The sequence below is a fragment of the Anabas testudineus genome, chromosome 7 (assembly GCF_900324465.2).
Source record: "Anabas testudineus chromosome 7, fAnaTes1.2, whole genome shotgun sequence".
NCBI lineage: Eukaryota > Metazoa > Chordata > Actinopteri > Anabantiformes > Anabantidae > Anabas > Anabas testudineus.
In genome coordinates this window covers 21,292,163-21,311,953 of record NC_046616.1, presented here as the reverse complement: position 1 = coordinate 21,311,953, position 19,791 = coordinate 21,292,163, and the positions used below count along the sequence as shown (strand labels likewise).

Below are 19,791 nucleotides of genomic sequence, written 5' to 3'. Positions count from 1 at the left end.
TATAATGTCGCTGCGTCTTCTGTCCCTTCCCTCCGTCCTCCCGTCACTTCTTCCTCTCACCACTGGTGGGAAGGTCTCATATTGTACGCTGGTGAGTCTCAGTGCTTGAGAACCACAGGAGCTCAAGGTTGACGTTGGCAGTGCTGCTTTGCGGCTGCATCAGACTTTCACATAATATAATGCATCTAGCGCAAAGACAATTGCAGGGCAGTGAAAGAGATGCAAGAGGATGCATGGCCTTTGGTTTTATACTGTGCCGGCTGTTTGATCATAATCACAAATTCACTTTTGTGGAATGTTACAGTCATCAGCTTCATAATAGCTCATAGGTCACACATACTTAATTTACTGAGCAGCAGTGCTGCTTTTCATCATGAGTGGACTATATAAATGCAGGATGTCTTAATATAGACATCACTACAGTTCTGGAAATACTGAACTCAAGTAGCCTTTGCATGCAGTTACTGACGTTTTAACAGGACATTTTTTGGTAATAAGTGACACTTTCTTTATATCATCCGCTTAAAATAGCAAAAATCCTCCTTGTATATAGTGTTTTAATGCTAATGGCTATAGCATGTGATATACAGATGAGCACAGGGTAATACAGTACACATGAGCTTAAAGCTTAAACTTTAAAACATCAGTTGTTTCAGACACTAAATGTAATCTACTCCCACTTCAAAACTACCAGAGATGATGTAGACAGACATATAGGCATGTTCTTGTTTCCACATGAGCTTGTGTGGCTCATGCAGTTTAAGCATGACTATTTCATGCATGTGGAGAAAGGGAAAGACTGACTAGTTGTATGAATGTGGCTGGTTGCACCTGTACCCAGTGCTGCACAGACAGGATGTATATTCATACATAACCTGGCATTGGTTGGCTTTAAACTTGCCTCACCACAGCATGCTGCTTTACCAGTTTATTTGCTGTCTCCATTGTAAATAATGTCCATCATAAGGAGTCAAGATATTTAGTGTAAAATGGAAGAAAAGAGACCACTCTGTTTGTTTACATGAAGTAAAACCAATAGATGTATTGACTATTAAGATGGATATTATTGTGGGGTTTTCATCTAGACCAGGTTTGTACTAGTACTCACTAACCCAGTTTCTTTGGTACAGGTATGATTCTCTATAATGGCCAGAGGAGAACCACAGGGGCTGATTTTATCTCTCTGGGACTTGTGGGAGGTCGCTTGGAGTTCAGGTCAGTTCAAAATGATCGTCAGAAGTTGTCCTAATGACTTGAAGTAAATACAGGCTCAGAAGACTTATTGGACAGATGATCAGAATTTTCAGAACCTGTTATGTTGTTTCAGGTTTGATGTGGGCTCTGGCATGGCCACCATACGTGACCCCAACCCCATCAAATTGGGAGAGTTTCACACCGTTGAGCTGCATCGCAACAACACCCTGGGCTACATCATTGTAGACGGTGGGGAGCCCATCAATGGCAGCTCTCAGGTACTTAGGTCAATCTGAGTCTAACTCCTACTCATGCATTTGATGAATTCAGTGATCAGTTCTGTAAAATCCTCTTTTCCGCTCTACAGGGCAAGTTCCAGGGCCTGGATCTAAATGAGGAGCTGCATGTTGGTGGTTACCCTAACCACACAGTCCTCACTAAAACTGCTGGCATTAAGACCGGGTTTGTGGGTAAGACATCGCTCAGAAGAGAAATGAAGTCTGGAGAAATGTTTTCTCTGTTTGGGGACTCGTACTTATTGGTCATTGATGCAATGCAGGTTGTATCCGCCAATTGATCATCCAAGGTGAGGAGGTGATCTTCAAAGACCTGGACCGCAGCTCTACTGGCGTCACAAACTGTCCCACTTGCAAAGATCATCCATGCCAGGTCAGTTCCATTCATCCTCCCATTGTATGTATTGGATTCGGGTTGGGTTTAACAATCACAATACCAAGATGGCTTTTCTCTTGTGTAATTCAGAATGGTGGCAGGTGTCAAGTGTCGGAGTCCAGCTTATACAAGTGCAGCTGCCCCAGAGGATTCACTGGTAGCAACTGCCAGCATCATTCATCCCTCCACTGTCACTCAGGTACATGTGACCTCACAGACAAATCAGAAGATTGAACGTTGCTATCAGTCACCAGTCATCATTATGCATCATTGATAGGGTTATATTCTTCTAGTAAATAAAGGAACTGGTTTCTGTCTCTGACCTTTTTCCATCTGAACTTCCACAGAGGCTTGCGGACCAGATGCCACTTGCATCAATCGCCCGAGTGGCCTGGGCTATGACTGCCGCTGCCATCTTGGCAAGTTTGGAGACAAATGCATGGGTGGTAAGACGGAAAATTAATAACACTCTTCTCCTATAAACATAATGTAAATATTGTTAGGATGACATTAAGGTAAATTACTTACTTATTTTCCTTCTCCTTTGCCTCTACTAGGAGAACTGGTGACCACGCCACAGTTTGATGGTGAGGAGTCGTTCATCGCCTATCCTCCCCTGACCAACATCCACGATGACCTGCGTGTTGAGCTGGAATTCAAGCCCCAGGAGAGAGACGGCCTGATGTTCTTCTGTGGTGGAAAGAAAATGAAGGTGGAGGACTTTGTAGCCATCTCCATGGTGGATGGACACTTAGAGTTCAGATATGAACTGGGCACAGGTAAACTATACAACCATCATTATGCAATACTGAGTTGTGTTAACGCACTGTGTCAACTAGCTTGGCTCAACACGGCAGAGGGAATGGATTTGTACAACACTGGAAAAAATAAAAGGCCACTCCTGTCCAGTCCTGTCTAATGTTCTAACCACCAACATTGGTGTTATAACAATTTTATGTCTTGAAGTAAATATGCATGCTCAATTTTCTTCCCGTGCACCAGTCAAAGTTTGCACATTGTATTCAATGACAGGCACAGGTAGCAACATGCCTTCAACATAGTAATGATTTCAGTGTGTTTATTCATCAAAAAATAGTATTGTTTAAGGTCAAATCTGTGTTAACATATATTGATTTTCAGGCCAAGCAATCCTTCTCAGTCCTGAGCCAGTCACTTTGGGCCAGTGGCACAGAGTCGTGGCCGAGAGGAACAAGCGAGCCGGCTCCCTAAAGGTTGACCAAGGCCCCATGGAGAGCAAGATGTCTCCAGGAAAAGCCCAGGGCCTTAACATCCACACCCCCATGTACCTCGGAGGAGTCCCCAACATGGACATCCTGCCTAAGCCTGCTAATGTCAGCGAAATGTTTCAGGGATGTATAGGAGAGGTGAGACCTCCAGGCACTAAAAAAAAAAGAAAACAGAAGAACGGTGAATGAATATTTTTTTCTAGATCTGGTAGCTTAAACTTGTTTGCACTGCCTGCTTAGGTTTCCATCAACAACAAAAAGGTGGATCTGTCCTACAGCTTCACAGAAAGCAGATCCATCAGCAAGTGTGTGGACAACAGCCCGTGCGACCGCCGGCCCTGCCTGAACGGGGGTCACTGCATGTTGACTGCTGAGTATGAGTACCAGTGCCTCTGCAAGGATGGATTCGAAGGTAAGTGTCAGATAGAGTCAGATCCACCTGTATCATTATCTATGAAGCACGTTTACTTACCTCTCTATAACTGGAAAACTAAGAACGCTGCAAGACGTGCTCATCACACGCCATGTGACCCCGCAGGTGAGCGTTGCGAGGTGGTGAAAGATGTGTGCCACAGCGACCTTCAGTGCCAGAATGGTGGCAACTGTGTCAACGGCCAGTGCGTGTGCACACCCGGACACACGGGCCCTAACTGTGAAGAAAGTGAGTATTAACAAGCAACAAGTACACTTTTCAAACCCAAAAATGGCAGAAAATATTTTCCTGTTCAGTGTTGTGTTCATGTATAATGAGGAAAGAATCCAGTATGTCTTCTCACCATACACATTGCTACAGACCCACACATTCTCCCTAACACCACACACACTTCAGCGCCCTCTTCAGGTCAATCCTGTCCAGCTGGCAGAGTTGAGCTTAAATGATTACATGTGTCTCACCCCTTCGCTCTCATGGCTATATCCTGCACACACAGGCCAGGTCTCCAGTTTCCCCGAGGCCCGGAAGAGCTTGGAAGCTAGCGAGGCGAATGGTACAGTATCTCAATAATGAATCTGCCTGACAAGACCATAACTAACAAGGGCCCGTCTGAACTCGAGGGGGCCCCAGTCCCTTCCAAGCTCAGTCCAAACTGTCTATCACCTAACACATGTTCGTGCATAAACACAAACCAAGTCTGTACTCAACCGGCAGCTGAGGCTCTTTTTCTCCATTGGGAAGTTGGCAGAGGGGAATTCTGCATCTATGGTTAGAGGTAATAGGACGGTACACTGCATTTGGGGGATCAACTTGTTGCCTGTTTGGATCTATGGCACCTTTTTTCATACTGGAAGTGCTACAAATGTGGAATTCCCCTCGTTTTTCTTTTCCCCAAGCGTTACGTCAATCCCATCAAGATCACTACTTCTAATATAAAACCTTTCATTTCCGTCTACTGCAAAAAAAAACTGCCTGTCTGTACAACAAGAGAAGAAACCTAAAGACTTTTCTCTCTGAAACTGTGGAAACATTAAATCCGCTCCTTGACTACACATTTGTGCTGTTACTAACAACTTGCGCATGGGGCCGTGGTTTTGGTGAGTTTGGTTCGATCTCTGTGAGAGAGTGTGGCAAATAACTTGTTGCTAATTGGTGATGATGATGACGGTGGGACTGCATCATGGATAAGATGAATAATGATATATTTATAGTTATTTTTTTATATGTTACATAGACTCATTTTAAACACCACCAACAAATAAATGTGTTGCGGAGTGATGTCACCGTTTTTAACTACTTTTTTCAACTAATCCTGTCTAACTAGAGTTTCTTCCGTGCTTTCACCACTGGAGGGAACCAGAACAGTGAGAATGATAGTTTACACCACATTGACTAAGTTGTTTTTTACTGTATGTTTGTTGTAGATTCCCCCTACCAGTACGCTGCTCATTTCCAAAATGATGGGTTCATTGCTCTTCCTAAAGCTATTTTCCCAAGAAGGTGAGTATTAATTTTCTTTTCCACATGCTTTTGCTCTCACAAGTTCTATATTAAGTTAATACATCTGTTCTTCTGTTGCTTATATAGTGCCCATGACTCGCCAGAGACCATTGAACTGGAGATTAACACTAGCTCCAATGAGGGCCTGATCCTGTGGCAGGGAGTGGTAAGTCCTGGTCGAGGTCAGGAGCTGATACACGGTTTAATCTGACTCCTAAACCTCACTCTTACAAACTTCCCTCCCACCACTTCATCCTCACCTTAACTTAGCCCCTGCATTTCAACAGCGTGTCACCAAATAACACATCACTACAATACAGTTCTGCACCTGTTGTTTTTTTCCATTTCAGTGAATCACTGGCTGTTGAGCAGCATCCGTCATCACACTGTCTAATTCATACTTGTGCCACTAAAGCTGTGACTCTGTTGGGCATGTTGGCTGTGAGCGCGCCTCCACCTGACACCACTAAATAAGTGCATGTTGCTTCTCTAACTCACCCTCCATTTTCCTCAGGAGACCACTGTGGCTCGCAATGCGCGAAAGGTGCATGCTAATAAAAAGGTACCTGACACTTGTTTTGTTTGTCTTTATTTTGGCATGTTTCATAACCTGCATTTTCCAGAAAAGATACATGCTGTATGTTCATATATTTTTGTGATGCTCCTGGACAACCACATGATTTGAATAAAAGGTATCTGTGTATTTTCCGTCACACTAATACAAATTCTGTTGTGAATATTTGACCTCAAGCACTTGTTGTGGGAATCTACAGGGCAGTAGATCACAGCATGCTGTCATGTAACGTCTTCTTCCACTGCTGACTAAAAACACTGGTTTACAGGACTTTGGGGAACATGGCAAAGGCAAAGACTTCATTAGCCTGGGTTTGCAGAATGGACACCTCGTTTTCAGGTGACTCAGGCCTGTAATTCTGTCTGACAGCTGCAGTGTGTGTTGTTATTATCGGCTTAAATTAATGCATCAATGCTTGATATTCAGTTACCAGCTGGGCAGTGGAGAGGCACAGATCTTGTCACGGAAGTCCATTAATGATGGGAAATGGCACAAGATTACAGCAGTGAGGTAAGATCACATATTATATCCTGCAGCCCTTTGATGCTGTATATACAGTACATGTGTAAACTATCCATCCATCCAGAACCAGTGCCTGCAGTACTCACAGTTTGTTAGCTATACATCGCTGTCATTCATTTTTCATTCATAACAGTAATGGTAGTTTTATCAATACATAGTGTCATCTATATATTGTTTGTGTACGTGTCATGCATGTTTCCCGTTACTATACTTGTTACTATACTTGTATTTAGCTATGCTGCGTTTCTCTTTTCTTCCAGGACTGGAAAAGATGGCTACATTCAGATTGATGGAGGAACTGCGCTGCACGGACAGTCTAAAGGCAAAAGCCTCATGGTCAACACCAAAGGAAGTATATACCTTGGTGAGTAGACTAAAAATATGTCATGTGTGATTCCTGAAACGGACTAAATTTAGCAGAAGGGTTATGAAGCAATTGACGCCTTGTGTCATCTGAACATTTGGGATTTTATTTTACATTTTATTCAATTACCACAACAAACACATATGCAAATATAACTTTTTTCATATTGGTAGCTCCTCAAGCTTGTGGTAGGGGCACATTATGTGAATCTGCAATTTTCTGAGAACAAATAGGAAGGCCTGTTGGAATAAATAGACTAATTCTTTGATCACAGACAGAAAGTGATCAAACGCAGTGGGTGCAGAACCAGAAAATAGTACAGGGTTCAGCATATGTTCTAATTCATCTATCTGATGGCAGATATAAATCTGATGACTTTCCTGTGTGACAGGCGGAGCCCCAAACATGGCTTCAATGACAGGAGGGAAGTTCTTGTCAGGAATGACAGGGTGTGTGAGGAACCTGACACTGATGAACGCCCGGCCGGGCCAGCAGCCGGCCCAGGCCATCGACCTGCAAGCCCACGCAGCCCACGGCGTCAACGTGCAGCAGTGCTCTTCGTAGACCGTAGCATACACATAAGCACACATACACAAGCACGTGCATACACACACACACACACACTAACAGAGACTACAAAGTGATGTCACACACACTCACACACACACACGCACAGCAGACTCACACAGAGAAACTTCAACACATACAGCGTGATGTAAACTTGGTGCTTTGCTGCTACCAAAAAAACAACAAGACGACACGACAGGATACGTTTCTCTGTTTGCAGTAAAACCAAAAAAAAAAAGAGAGAGAGAGAGAGAGAGAGAGAGAGAGAGCGCGAAATTCAAATGATAATAACAAGTCTTCTCTTCCTCAGTGTTGTATTCTCAATGAAGGACTATTAACACAGGAGAACCAGTACAGTTTACATACTTCCAGCAGTAGTTTTAGCCACGAAAAGAGTAAGAGTAAAACATATTAGGCCTTCTACGATGGGTCAGATCCTATGGAGGATGTTTTTACAGCACTGAATTTTTATTTATATACATATGAATATATATATTATATTTGTGGGGGAAAACATACAAACTAACCATAACTGCTCTTCAGCTCTCCTAGATTTATTCTGGGTTCTAATACTGTGTGTTCAGGGCTTTCCACGGGCCTAACTGTATTAATACTTGAAGACGTTTAGGCCTTCTTTCTTCACTTCTGTAGAGGAACCTTGTTTCGCGCGAGCATGCTTGCGGGCGTTTTCGGGAGAGGGGAGCGGCACCACGGTCACAGTCACACGCAGCTTTCGGTACACTCAGGTCATCGAACACAAATGGAAAAACTGCAAGAACTGCTGCTTTCACATTTTGGTTTTGTTTTTCTTTGCTTCACAAGTCATTCACGGCACTGTCGTCTCTTTTGTGTCTGTATTTGTTCTCTTTTTTTTTTTATGAAAAAAGGAAGAAACCTTGGTGCTAATGTCAGACATGAAGATACAGCGCATACAGTCTGTCACATGTAGTGGTGTTTTTCTTTTTTTCACTAGTCATTTGGTTAATTAGAGAAAGAAATCAGTGTACACTAGCGTCACATTTGTTGACATGCATGGCGTTTGACGTTGATTTTGCAACTGTTTGGCATGGCTTTTTGCCTCCACAGCCTTTTATGATTGAGTAGATCTCAAAAAAAGCCGTTTTTAACAACTGAATATGTTGTTTTTTTTTTATATGTGTGTTTGTTGAAGATGTTGTTTTATGTGTAAAGCTATCTGCCAGTCAGGTAGATATCCCTATCAGTCAACAATGTCAGTGCATTGAAGTAAATTCTTTTGCTTATGGTTTGTCTCAGCCCTTTCTATTTCCCCACATAGTGTGTGTGTGTGTGTCTGTGTGTGTGTGCGCGTGCATGTGTCATTATCCACATCCTCAGGAGGATCAACCCAGAGCTGCCTCAAGATGTGTCTTCATTTTTCAGGTTTGGTAGCTTTAGCGACAGTTCAGTAAGCTATGAAACTCTGAAGGCTCTGCGGGTTCTGTAGGTTGTTCTCTCTGCAGAGGGAGATTCACAGTAGGACGCAATAGTGTTTGCTCCTGTAAGTGCTGCGACCAGTAGTGTAAAAAAAGAAAAAAGAAAACGGAACAACAAAACAAAGCATGCTCGCCCACCTTTAGTCGACCACAACACGAAACCACAAACTGCACCATCACCTTTTGGGGTACGCTTAGGATGTTTGTATTAATATGCTTAAAAACGAGCGCTGTCCTTTCGCCCAGAGCTGCTTCATTTTAATTTATTGTTCGTTTTTCTTCTTCTCACTTTTGTGTCAAAGCTTGATTCTGCCGTTTTAGAGCCGTCACAGAACTTTGCTATTTTCTCTCCTCTGGTTATTGTGTATTGCCTCCCACATCCCCTTGGCTTCCCCCCCGACATGATTGAATCTGGTTCCCCGGTAAGTTCTTCAGATTTCGGTTCCATTAAAGGTTAAAGTGTAATAACTGGAGCTGCCTGGTCAAACAGTTGGAAACTGGTCTTATTATTCACTTGATAAAAAAAGTCTTAGGCTCCAAAATGGTGTCATCACGAACACGTGGATTCAAAAGAGACCATGCTGTGGTCCTGGTTAAGGACCCTAAAGAAGACTAGGGTGGTCTGTGTGTGTGTGCCCCTTGCTGGGCACCACTTGTGTATCTGCTCTTGAACTGGATTTTCATGTTACCCATTGCAAAGTTGTCAAGAAACTGCCAGTGATTCATGGTTGTTTTTACATCATTACAAAATATAAAAGGTGCACTTTTAGTAAAGATGGAAATGTTTATTTTGATTTCTATTCTTTTCTTTTTTTTTTGACACTGTTACTGTTTCACTTCTGAATGGTGGAAAAAAATTGCAGATAACTTGAAAGTGTACCAAATGAAATATTGTCCATGTCACAATGACCTGACTGTTCCCTTTCCAATGTTGAAAAGATGCTCCCCCTTGCCCATGGTGTTTCTTAATTAAAACAAAATTCATGTGCTATTTGTAATCACCTTGTGAGTTTTCACTGTATCACTGTGGTTGGGGCTGGGCAGAGGGGTGGGAGGGCTGTAGATGTGGGATTGAAAGTCAAGTCCCTTGTACATCCTCTGTTTTGCCCCTACAGGTCGTCATTTTACTATTCTAACAAAGAATCTATATGGGAAAACGTTCCACTCACATAAAGCACCTTCATTACAACACATACAGCTTTGTACAACTGCATTCCTCCTCTCAATGATTTAAATGGAAGCTGATGCATCAACGTTTGGGGTTTAGTTCATGTTCATTTTATCTTACTCACTGTGCTGTGATAGACATGAAAATCAGTACAAGCTCAAGTTGCTACTTTGACATTTGACTACAAGTCTCTGGAGTTGTCAGAATCAGCTTCTGCTACAGTGCAAAAATATGTCACTGTGACACGAGAGTCAGGCTTAGGATCGATTCATTAAGACACACTCCAAATAAGCATTAAAACAGTTTTCTGTCTCCGTTTATCATTCTTCCTTTTGGTTCTTTCCTCTGCCCATTAAGTCTTCCTGCTACTTCCCCTTCAGTATATTGTAAGTGACGGGGGGGACAAAACAAGCACACAGCTTTTCTGTTAGGAGCTGTAAATAAACAAGAGTGAAAAGAGAGACTGTGTAGCTTAGTTCAGATATGGGCACCTCAACACTGTTTTAAGACAGATTTAGATTTTTTTTTAAAATATAAATAATTAAAATTAAAAATGAATAATGCAGGCATGTACATCTCACGATACCAGGGCACCAGACTAAATGAAATGGATAAGATATTTAGACTTTTATTAATCCCACAGTAAGGAAATTCTCATGTTCACAGCAGAGGGAACAGAAACAAGCACAAATATAAATACAAATAAAAAATTACAAATATTTAAATAAAAAACTTTTCATCAACAAATGTGCTTTGGGGTTGAGATTTTGAGAATTGAATAACCTCCCATGACTATTGTATGAATTAATGAGGGTGTAAAACCATTTCTAAAGCTTCGAGTGCTCTCGTGAGCACAGTAATTGTGTTCAGTAATGGAAACTGTTTGGAATCACCAGCACTCTTACAGAGCTGGCTGTGCAGAGACAAAGTTACTGGGCAAGAAGGACTCGTATGAAGGATAAGAATATGAAGGACCCCAACAGTCATTCTAACACAGCATCAGATCGGAAACCCTTCGCAGAGATGGAGAACCCAGCAGAACGGAGAAGATCTCTAACACTTCGTGGCCAAATAGAGTGTGCCAAATGTTTTTCACAGTTTGAAGACAGAAACGTATTCAGTAGTACACTGAGTATGACATAGGCTTTGGAGAAAGGGGTGAGAAAGTCAGACGTTGGGGTAAATGGATGCTTCAGAATACACGTTCAGTTGAAGAAACAAGTGAGAAACACTGTGGCTTTTATCCATCACTGTTCAACATTAAAGAGATGATCCTATGGCTCACACATGACAGTCGGGGCAAATGGCCTACAGGATGGTTGAAGAGGACTTGATGACTGGTGATTATTGTAAGATTAACATATTTACCTGTGATGCATGATGCTGCTGATGGTTTGTTCTGTATATGTGCTGCAGAGCAGCCTGGTGGAAAACACTGTTAAAACCAGAAGAACTGTCCATTGACTTTCTGCTAACGTTGATTAATGAAACCTATTTCGTTGTCTAAATGCTTATTTGTCTTATCGCTGACAGCGACTGTATAGTTAAACACGTCATCAGTGCAGCATGTGAAGGCCAGAACATGACACCTCTTAACATAATGCACTCCAGTACGACTCCACCACCCACTGTGACCTTAATAATAAACACAATAAACGCCTTTATGACAGTTTCAACTAAAACTGAGAAATTATAACCCTGTAAAAGTAGAAATCGTGGCAGAGCTGCTGTATTGGATTGTACATTTGTACCTAATAAGGGAGGGGATGTACATACTTTAAAAACATACATACATTTAAGTCATTTCTTCCTGTGCGAATGTGGTAATCTATATATTTATTTGAAATTGCTTTGTGATTCATTTAAACAAGGAATAAAATGTATCTCATCATTTTTTACCTAATCATTTTGAGTTTCTTTTTGAATAATGACAAACTTTCCTTCCTCGTTTTTAAATCTAGTGGTGGAAATGATTGATGTGATTGATTTACTGCTTAGTCTATAAAAGCTGTTGCTCAAAATATGACATAAATTGCTATCACGCTCAGTTTGATAGTCTAATGAAAGCTATTCCTGAACCAATTCAACTGTCAGTCCAAAAGATGGAGAAACCCTCAGTAATCAGGGCAGTAAATCTACCCAAGCTCCAAATAATGGGCATATTTCTTTGGCTGAAGGAAATTGATTTCAGATCTGATCTGTTTTCAGATTCAGATTCATAACTAATCTGAAATACATATGGCTTTCAAGAAGACTAGAAGAGCTAGAGGGAGACTATAGTTGTTTTTCAAATAAAACCCGTCCAAAAAAATTTGATAATTATTGCATGGGTGAATATGTTTCAGCTGGGAACAAGTTATTTAACCTTAACTGATTCAGTGAGTAGCTTCTTATTTCTTAAACAACCATGTCCACATCCTGTGGTTGTGGAAAAGACGTTAATCTGTTTCTGAAGGGTCAAATTACTAGAATTGCAGCAAGCAAAGAAAACATCTAAGGAGATTGATGAAACTACTGAAACTGGGTAGTTGGAAACTGTCCAATGGAAGAAGGTCATGTGGTCTGATGACTCCAGATTTACCCTGTTCCAGAGTGATGCATCAGGATCAGGGTAAGAAGAGAGGCAAGTGAAGTGATGCACCCATCATGACTAGTGTCTACTGTACAAGCCTGTGGGGGCAGCGCTATGATCTGGGGTTGCTGCAGTTGGTCAGGTCTAGGTTCAGCAAAAAGTTATGAGTTCAGCTGACTAACTGAATATAGTCAATGACCAGGGTTATTCCATCAATGGATTTTTTCTTCCCTGATGTCACAGACATATTCCAAGATGAAAATACCAGGATTCATCGGGCTCAAATTGTAAAAGAGTGGTTCAGGGAGCATGACACATCATTTTCACACATGGATTGGCTTGGATTGGAGAAGACTTTGCACAGCCGTTCGACTCTCCCATGATCAATACAAGATGATACTAGAAAAATTAATGCAAATCTAGACTGGACTAAATGTAGTGACATTGCCGAAGCTTATGGAAACAATGCAACGGTAAGTGAGTGTGTGATCAAAGCTAAAGTTGGTCCAATGAAACATTAGTGTTTGTGGTAGTGCAGTTTTTGCATGAATATGAAACATGCCAATTAAAATATGTGAATTCCAGACATATAGCAGAGATGAAAAACGTGCACTTTCTAAGCATCCAATTGAAACATTTAAATGTTTTACTCTCATTAGTTAATGAGTGTTAATATAAGCAGAAAATAAGTAAAAAATCACTTTCACAAAGAGGAAATGCCCAATTAAATGAGGAATATTCATCAGTCTGATGACTGATGTAAAATAGGTTTTAACTGGGTAAACTGTGAGACTGGGTTTCACAGAAACCTCTTTTTAACCTCTCTGCAAACACTGATGGACGTTAGTTCCTAAAGCTTGGGAGTAGTGACGTCACGTCACATTCCCGACCAGGGGCACTTCAGGTCCACAGAACATGAGCAGCTCAGCTGGCCGGAGCCTAAAAGCTGATATTACACATTAAATGAGATCCAGGCAGGTGTGTATGTCCCTTTAGAGTGATTTCATCCATCAGTTTGGGAGATAACAGTGACAGACTGGTCACTGGCCGGTGAAGCGACGTCACATCACTGCTCCCAAGTCTTAGGAACTAACGTCAGCGTGAGAGAAAACCCTAGAAGCTGTTGGAGCATCATTTCCGGTGGAATATTCCAGCTGATTTGCCCTGGGACTTTAAAAGGGCGACGCTGAAACGACAGAGGAGAGAACAGAGAGACTCGGACCGGTTCTGCGTGTGCGTGCGCGCTTTGGTACGCACCTCCATCACTTGACTTGTGTAGACTCTGATATCTGTGGGGTTTCCTCCCAGGTAAGATGACAAGCATTTTGCACGTAATGGCTTTAGTATGCGTTCACATCAATAGTGTGACTTTTAATTGATCAGAATAAAAGTCTTAATTGTATCTGTGGGCTCATTTGGCTGTGACGCAGTTGGCGCCACTTGTTGAAACCTTTTTCCATAATTACGCAGAGATGTGAGACAGCTGCAGAAAATCACCTGTTTCTTATGTTCATCTGATCGATAATGTCATGGGTCTGCTGATTTTAATGATATGCTTTGAATAAACCAAAGTGATCCAGTTGGTAAAGCTCCAACAGACCTGCTTCCTAAAATGATGCAGTTGACATCACATCTGGAAACATACTTTTAGCAAACACAAATGTATTGTTTTCAAAAACACGAATTAGTATCAAGGTCTAGTTGTGGATGATAATAAAACTGTCCAGTGTTTTATATATATATATATATATATATATATATATATATATATATATATATATATATATATATATATATATACATGCAAAATAACTTTTCATTTAAAAAAAAAAATCTTTCAGCTGTTGTGCTGTGAACCAGAGACAATCATGATCCTGCTGACCTCCTCCTCTGGTAGGTGCTTATTTCTCATTCGCATCTCACAGTCTGGATCACTGTATACCTGCATGGGTATCAGTGTCAGTGGTTAACGCCTGCTTAGTTCAAACTGGGTAGAGAAACAAGCCGCCAATGTCCTTTTAAAGCTTGAATTAAATAAGATAGGATCATATAGTAGAAGCATTCAGTAGTTCATTATTACAGGATGTGTTTATACTGTAGTACGTAAAATAATGTTCATTCTTAAAGGAACTTAAATATATAAATAGTGATAAATTGACGGCAGGTTACTCCTGTTGAATAGTTACAAATTTCTGTTGTTACTAGGTAACACAGTTACATAACAAGGGCTTTCCCACCATGCATTGCTTTTATTAGGCTCCAGTCCAGAAATCGAGATCTGCTTGAATTTACCGTGTGTCCCACTCTGGCTTCATCCTCTGTTTATTAGTTACCAAGACGGTGTCTTTAAGTGGGCAGATTTAAAATATGTACTCACAACCCCACACCTGCTTTTTCTGTTTGTTTGTTTTTTCTGCATGTGAAGCAGCATGCTCGGCTCCCTAACGCAGTTCACTGTGACTAAATGTGACCAGTCTTAGAAGACGTAATATTTAAAATGCCGGGTTGAAACGTGTGTTAACGTCTTTAAAGAATAAACAGTAAAAAAAGAGAGATGAGTAAAGTTATGAAGTCCTACATGACTGTTGGCTTTCTGTGTCTCACACGCTGTTTTCTTTCAGATGAAGAGTGTCTTGAACTCGGCCGGCTTTGGAATCACAGGAAGTTCAGGGAGAAGGGTTGCTACTGTAACATTTAAAAATCTTGAAATCTGGCAGGTCATTGTCCGTGCACGCTGTCTTGGACAGTACTATGACTTGAGACTAAATAATTCGCTCACGACAGAGGAGGCAGACAGGAAACAAAGGTGTCTTTGTTTGTCTTCATTAAAAAACATCACAGCTTTGAGGGGGCACAGGCAGTTTTGGGCTGGGAGGAGACTGGGTCAGCAGCCGCCCCATCTTCAGCTCATGCTCTGTAGCCTGTGGTGTGTGTGATAGAACCCTAAATGTTCACAGCCGTGCTCTCCACACCAGTATCTGTGTGTGTTTGACCCCTGATAACCTCACATACATCCTGTTCTGAGCTTGTATCCTTTCGTCATTTTCCTTTTTTTATTTTCCACGTTATCTACTCATAACTTTAATGCATGTCACTGTGGTCAATATTTTACAGTAGTTCAGATATGTAGACTATGTCCATACATTGCATATTGTAAGTGATAATTTAATGAGTGGATGATGAGAGAATCTTTGATGTTGCATGCGGTAGGCTGCACACCTTTGATTCAATGAATGTACAGTAACACATGCATTTTAGTGATCTGAAAAAGGATGAATGTATCGTAAGGTTGGTCTCCGTCCAATAAACATACGTCTTGGTAAGTGATGTTTCTTTTACATAAGACGGGGCTGTTTCATAGTCATGTTTTGATTAAAAGACTGAGGAAAAAAAGCAAACGTGCTACATTAACCAGCAGTTTGGGATAATACAAAGTAGTATTATTTAGTATTATATGATTGGTAACTCATTCTTACACATTTTCTCTGTCACCTGAACAGAAGTTTGACTCAAACTGGCATATGGATATGATTATTAAATCATTCCCATTCAGACTCATTCGTCAAAAGCTCAGCTGGTATGGTTAACCGGGCATTTAGCTTTTCTCAACGTGCTCAACACGTACGACTACTAACTGGAGCTGATGTGTGGTTTCAGGTTTCTTCCAGTGCACCAACAAGCTCTTTCTGACTGATCAGGTCACCGCGCTCCAGATCAAGGAGTTTGCTCGTAAAAATGCAGCTAACGCCCTGTCGGTCGCCAACATGGTCATGGGCATGGCCTCCATTCTCTGCAGTCTTAATGGGTGAGTGGGTTTTTACAAAAAGAAGTAGGAATAGCACTGAAGAAGTTTAAAGAGGCACATGCGAGTGAAAATCAGAAAGTCATCATGAAGACACCTGGTTGCTATTGGAGACAATAAGAAGACAGTTGGTTGGTTTCATTTTATCTGTAACACTGATGAAATGCTTTCAGCAGTTTTCCATTGGCAAGAACCTGCAGCTATTTTAGCCTTTGAATGGGCTGCTGTCATCAGATAGCTAAACCTAACACTCACTCCTTTTTGTTCAGGCACCATCATGCTGCATGTTGGCTGGTTCTGATTGGCTACCTGCTGGATTTGGCAGATGGAGCGGTTGCCAGGCAACTCGATGCCTGCTCTGCACTGGGTAAGTGCAGTGGAGTGTTGTTGTGATCAGTAGCTCTTAGGGAAAGATAAAGTTCAACTGGGGTGCTGGCAGGACCTCCTGGTCTGGACTTTCTAATGTGGCCGCACAAAGTCATAAACAAAGGGACTTACTCTGGGTAGTCTTCCACACTCTCCAGGAGAGGAATAACACATTAGTTAGTCAGTGTAATTCAGCCACACACTTTTTGGTTTGAGGGTTCAGGTGACTATAGCATGACATCCTTTTTTTGCTGTGTCCTCCTTTAAATAACCACCCAATGCAAATACACGGCATGTAAAGCATGCCGTTGATTGCACAGCACTATATATAGTAGATCAGGCACAAATAGCAGTTTTAACATTCCAGTGTGCCAGTTTACACTTTCTCATAAGCCCAAAATAGCTCCCAGCTGCAGCACAATACACCTTAGCTGTGTATTTTAGTAGGTTTGTGCCACGACAGAGTTTTTTTTTTTTTTTTTTGCATGACTTTGCAGGTGGATGTTGTTGTCCCCCCACCCCCACACACACACACATTCATTTTAGTCAAATGAACAATCACGTCGTGATTAAGCAGCCTAATTCCAGGGGATCACACTCAATTGTCTATTTTATCCTGTTGCTTTGGGTTCTCTGCATATCTGAAATTGCTAAAATTGTTGACCCCGGGCGTTGGGATTCCACCTCGTTCATTTGGGCCGTTGCCTGAATCACCACATCCTCATCTGCTGAAAACATGCTCCGTGCCCCTGAGGGATAAAGAGACGGGGCAGCGGAGAATGTTGTTTACAGAATAGCTGCTGTTGAGCTGACACTGAAATTTCCTCTTGGAGATTTTTGCACTTACATGCACCAATCACGGTCACGGGCTGTAATTGGAACATATCTGCATAAGATTTCACAAAATAACCTTCTAAAGTGACAGAATAGTAAGACTGATTAAATACTTTGAGTGGGGTCAGGAGGTCATTTAGTTTGAGTTGTGTCACCGGTACAATTCATGCCTCACTGTGACCTCCACAGAAACACCTGCATTCACATTTTCCTTTTTCTTGCTCAGGTGCAAAGCTAGACGACTTTGCTGACTTCACAACTTTCGGGATTGCCACGTCACTGCTCCTGAGGACACCTGACCTGGTGGATAATGTCCTGTGCATGTGCTACGCCTTCTCCGTGTTCGTCCGCCTCTGTTTCTTCTCAAGCGGTAAGTTCCAAACTGTAATGTCGTTGCACGCTGCGGGTTATGAAAGTGACACTTTCTCTGTGTGTCGGACTTCACATCCCTTCTTATTTGGGCCTTAGGGATCCCATTCATGTACCGTGGCCTGCCCTGCATCTACTCGTCGGCCATCCTGTCCAGTGCCTCTCTGCTGTCAGGGGGTAACATGGCCATGCTGCGGGTCGTCGCAGTGGCCATGATCCTCTTCATGATCAGCCAGAACTTCTACCCCCATGACAGAGTGCTGGAATCCCAGGCCTGGAAGAAAGTTGTTTACGCTGGAGGTAAAGTTATTTAATCTTCACATTCACTAGGCAGTGTAGATGACTGCTGGAGCTGCTTCTGGTGCATTTTCTCCATGTGGTTGCCGTGCAGATGGTGTAACCTGTGCATGTGATGAGGTTTTGACATACACATGGATACATGTTTTGCATAGAAAATGGATTTGCTAGCACCCGGACAAAATACGATGATGGTAAATATGTAGATATGTAGATCCAGTTATTCAGGATTATCTACACTAGTCACTGTCAGATGTTTTCACTGGATTATTTTTAGTCCTGCTATCAGAGCTTGGCTCTGGTGGCCAGTGCCGGTCAGTTCACCACTTTGGGTCCAGACTGATGAACCTCAACAGCAATTGCATGATTTATACTTTGTAGAGACATTTGCACTCCATTAGTGTGTTGAAGTGTTTCTACAGTTACTGGATGGGTATTAATGTTGTGTACGGCAACCATCAACACAGCAGCGCTGTGATTTATACAGCCTTCGTCTGAGAGCGTGACTGTAGACTGCTGTTCAGGTCACAGTGGTAGAGAGGTTTGTTGTTCTATAAATACAAGCTGCTGTTGTGTTTTGAAGTGTTATTTTTCACTGCTTCCCCACCGAGCTGCTTCTTTTTTTTTTTTTTTTTTGTATTTTCAGGCATCATCGTGTTGTTCTGCTCTTCTTTCTCCCCTGTTTGCGTGTACTACCTGCTCTGGTCTATCTCCTATATTTTGTTCCCAACATCCCTTTGGAGCAGTAAAGTGTAAAAGGGAGGCTGGCTTCACGCAACACTTCCAAGTATGGGGTTACCTCTGTCCCATCTGGGTGAACTGTGCCTTCCAGAAAGGGCTGCTTATGGTCCTTTCTGTCATGGAGGATCCAAGCTGAATGTGGTCATGCACCACTCTTGCTTTGTTTAACCTTTATTTTGATGTGACACATCTAAGAGAGAGAACCTAGATTGAAGGGACTTAAGGAAGGATGGTTTAATGTTACCGGGAAGGATTAATCGTTGTGTTCTCTTATGTACCTTCTTTTTTTATTTATTTGTAATTTTATTTTTCATGGCAGCAGGGCCTAGAAATTGTTTTGCAAAGAAATATCGCATACATTTCTAATAATATTTTTGCTTAATTTAGCAATCACACAGGACACTGTAATGGTATTAAGTGTTGTGTACTAGGTACACTTGCATCCATGACTACTACATGATTTCATCAGCATTTGTAGACAACGTCCTTTCTGGTTTATCTACAGCACTGTAATGGGCATTCTTAAAGCACTGTGAATAGTGTTGCATTAATGGACTGCACATTAATGTTCGTATCAAGGTTTTGGTCTGTTTGGAAGAAAACTGCCCTTAGTCCTGGCTTCTGTAAAATTGTGTGTATGTGCGTGTGAGACAAATGAATAGAATTTGGAGTCACATTCAGATTTCTTTGGAAACATGATGACGATAATAGCTAAGAGTAAAAGATATTTGACACCCCATTTTAATTAATTAAGATTAATTCCATACTTTCTGAAAATGGTCATTTGAATTTTAGGTGGGTGATTATAATGATTTGAACTTTCAGTAAGCCATAAGCTGCAGTGTTAACGACTTATCTCAATGACTGTACATGACACTGGGTCAACTGAGCACACAGAGCAAAGATTTCAAGTCTTCTCGTGCAGATATTGTTATAAACTCACTGTTTCTCTTGACATGGTTTATGATAACCAATGTTGTGAAGGAAATTCATAGTTTAAAGTGCATATGAACACAGATCTACCTAGTACATTCAGCAGTGCATTAAGCTTTCCTGTGTGGGTGTTTTGGTTTTCAGGTTACAGTTATGTATGCATTCCTTTGCCCAGTGATGAA

The 19,791-nt window shown here is 41.6% G+C and overlaps 2 protein-coding genes across 4 annotated transcripts in view; both read left to right on the top strand.

The window, feature by feature from the left end:
- Positions 1 to 9,525, top strand: part of hspg2 (heparan sulfate proteoglycan 2) — a 78,883-nt gene extending 69,358 nt beyond the window's left edge. Inside the window, 19 exon segments of the mRNA XM_026368452.1 lie at positions 74 to 91; positions 1,131 to 1,215; positions 1,328 to 1,472; positions 1,562 to 1,664; positions 1,754 to 1,863; positions 1,957 to 2,065; positions 2,214 to 2,312; positions 2,424 to 2,645; positions 3,007 to 3,251; positions 3,354 to 3,525; positions 3,652 to 3,774; positions 4,043 to 4,099; positions 4,971 to 5,046; positions 5,134 to 5,212; positions 5,561 to 5,608; positions 5,889 to 5,959; positions 6,047 to 6,130; positions 6,403 to 6,506; positions 6,898 to 9,525. Of these exon segments, the coding sequence (XP_026224237.1) occupies positions 74 to 91; positions 1,131 to 1,215; positions 1,328 to 1,472; positions 1,562 to 1,664; positions 1,754 to 1,863; positions 1,957 to 2,065; positions 2,214 to 2,312; positions 2,424 to 2,645; positions 3,007 to 3,251; positions 3,354 to 3,525; positions 3,652 to 3,774; positions 4,043 to 4,099; positions 4,971 to 5,046; positions 5,134 to 5,212; positions 5,561 to 5,608; positions 5,889 to 5,959; positions 6,047 to 6,130; positions 6,403 to 6,506; positions 6,898 to 7,070 (2,123 nt within the window). The 3' untranslated portion in view covers positions 7,071 to 9,525.
- A 3,888-nt stretch (positions 9,526 to 13,413) lies between these two features.
- Positions 13,414 to 19,312, top strand: tmem269 (transmembrane protein 269). Of its 3 annotated transcripts, XM_026367378.1 has the most exons (8): positions 13,414 to 13,575; positions 14,109 to 14,160; positions 14,889 to 15,844; positions 15,925 to 16,072; positions 16,339 to 16,436; positions 17,496 to 17,639; positions 17,738 to 17,938; positions 18,582 to 19,312. In XM_026367378.1, exons 4-8 carry the CDS (start codon positions 16,032 to 16,034, stop codon positions 18,689 to 18,691), a joined length of 594 nt encoding a protein of 197 aa, XP_026223163.1. In that variant the 5' UTR covers positions 13,414 to 13,575; positions 14,109 to 14,160; positions 14,889 to 15,844; positions 15,925 to 16,031; the 3' UTR covers positions 18,692 to 19,312. The 3 variants fall into 3 exon arrangements, with proteins under 3 accessions (XP_026223163.1, XP_026223161.1, XP_026223162.1); XM_026367376.1 differs by lacking the exon at positions 14,889 to 15,844; XM_026367377.1 differs by having other exon boundaries at positions 14,109 to 15,844.
- Positions 19,313 to 19,791: the final 479 nt, after the last annotated feature.

What these genes read in the sequence shown, in the direction of transcription:
- tmem269 (XM_026367376.1), top strand. Translation starts at nt 14,136, where the DNA reads ATGATCCTGCTGACCTCCTCCTCTG. An exon ending in CCTCTGTTTCTTCTCAAGCG is followed by an intron (nt 17,640 to 17,737) that starts GTAAGTTCCAAA and finishes TTTGGGCCTTAG; the next exon opens with GGATCCCATTCATGTACCGT. An exon ending in GAAAGTTGTTTACGCTGGAG is followed by an intron (nt 17,939 to 18,581) that starts GTAAAGTTATTT and finishes TTGTATTTTCAG; the next exon opens with GCATCATCGTGTTGTTCTGC.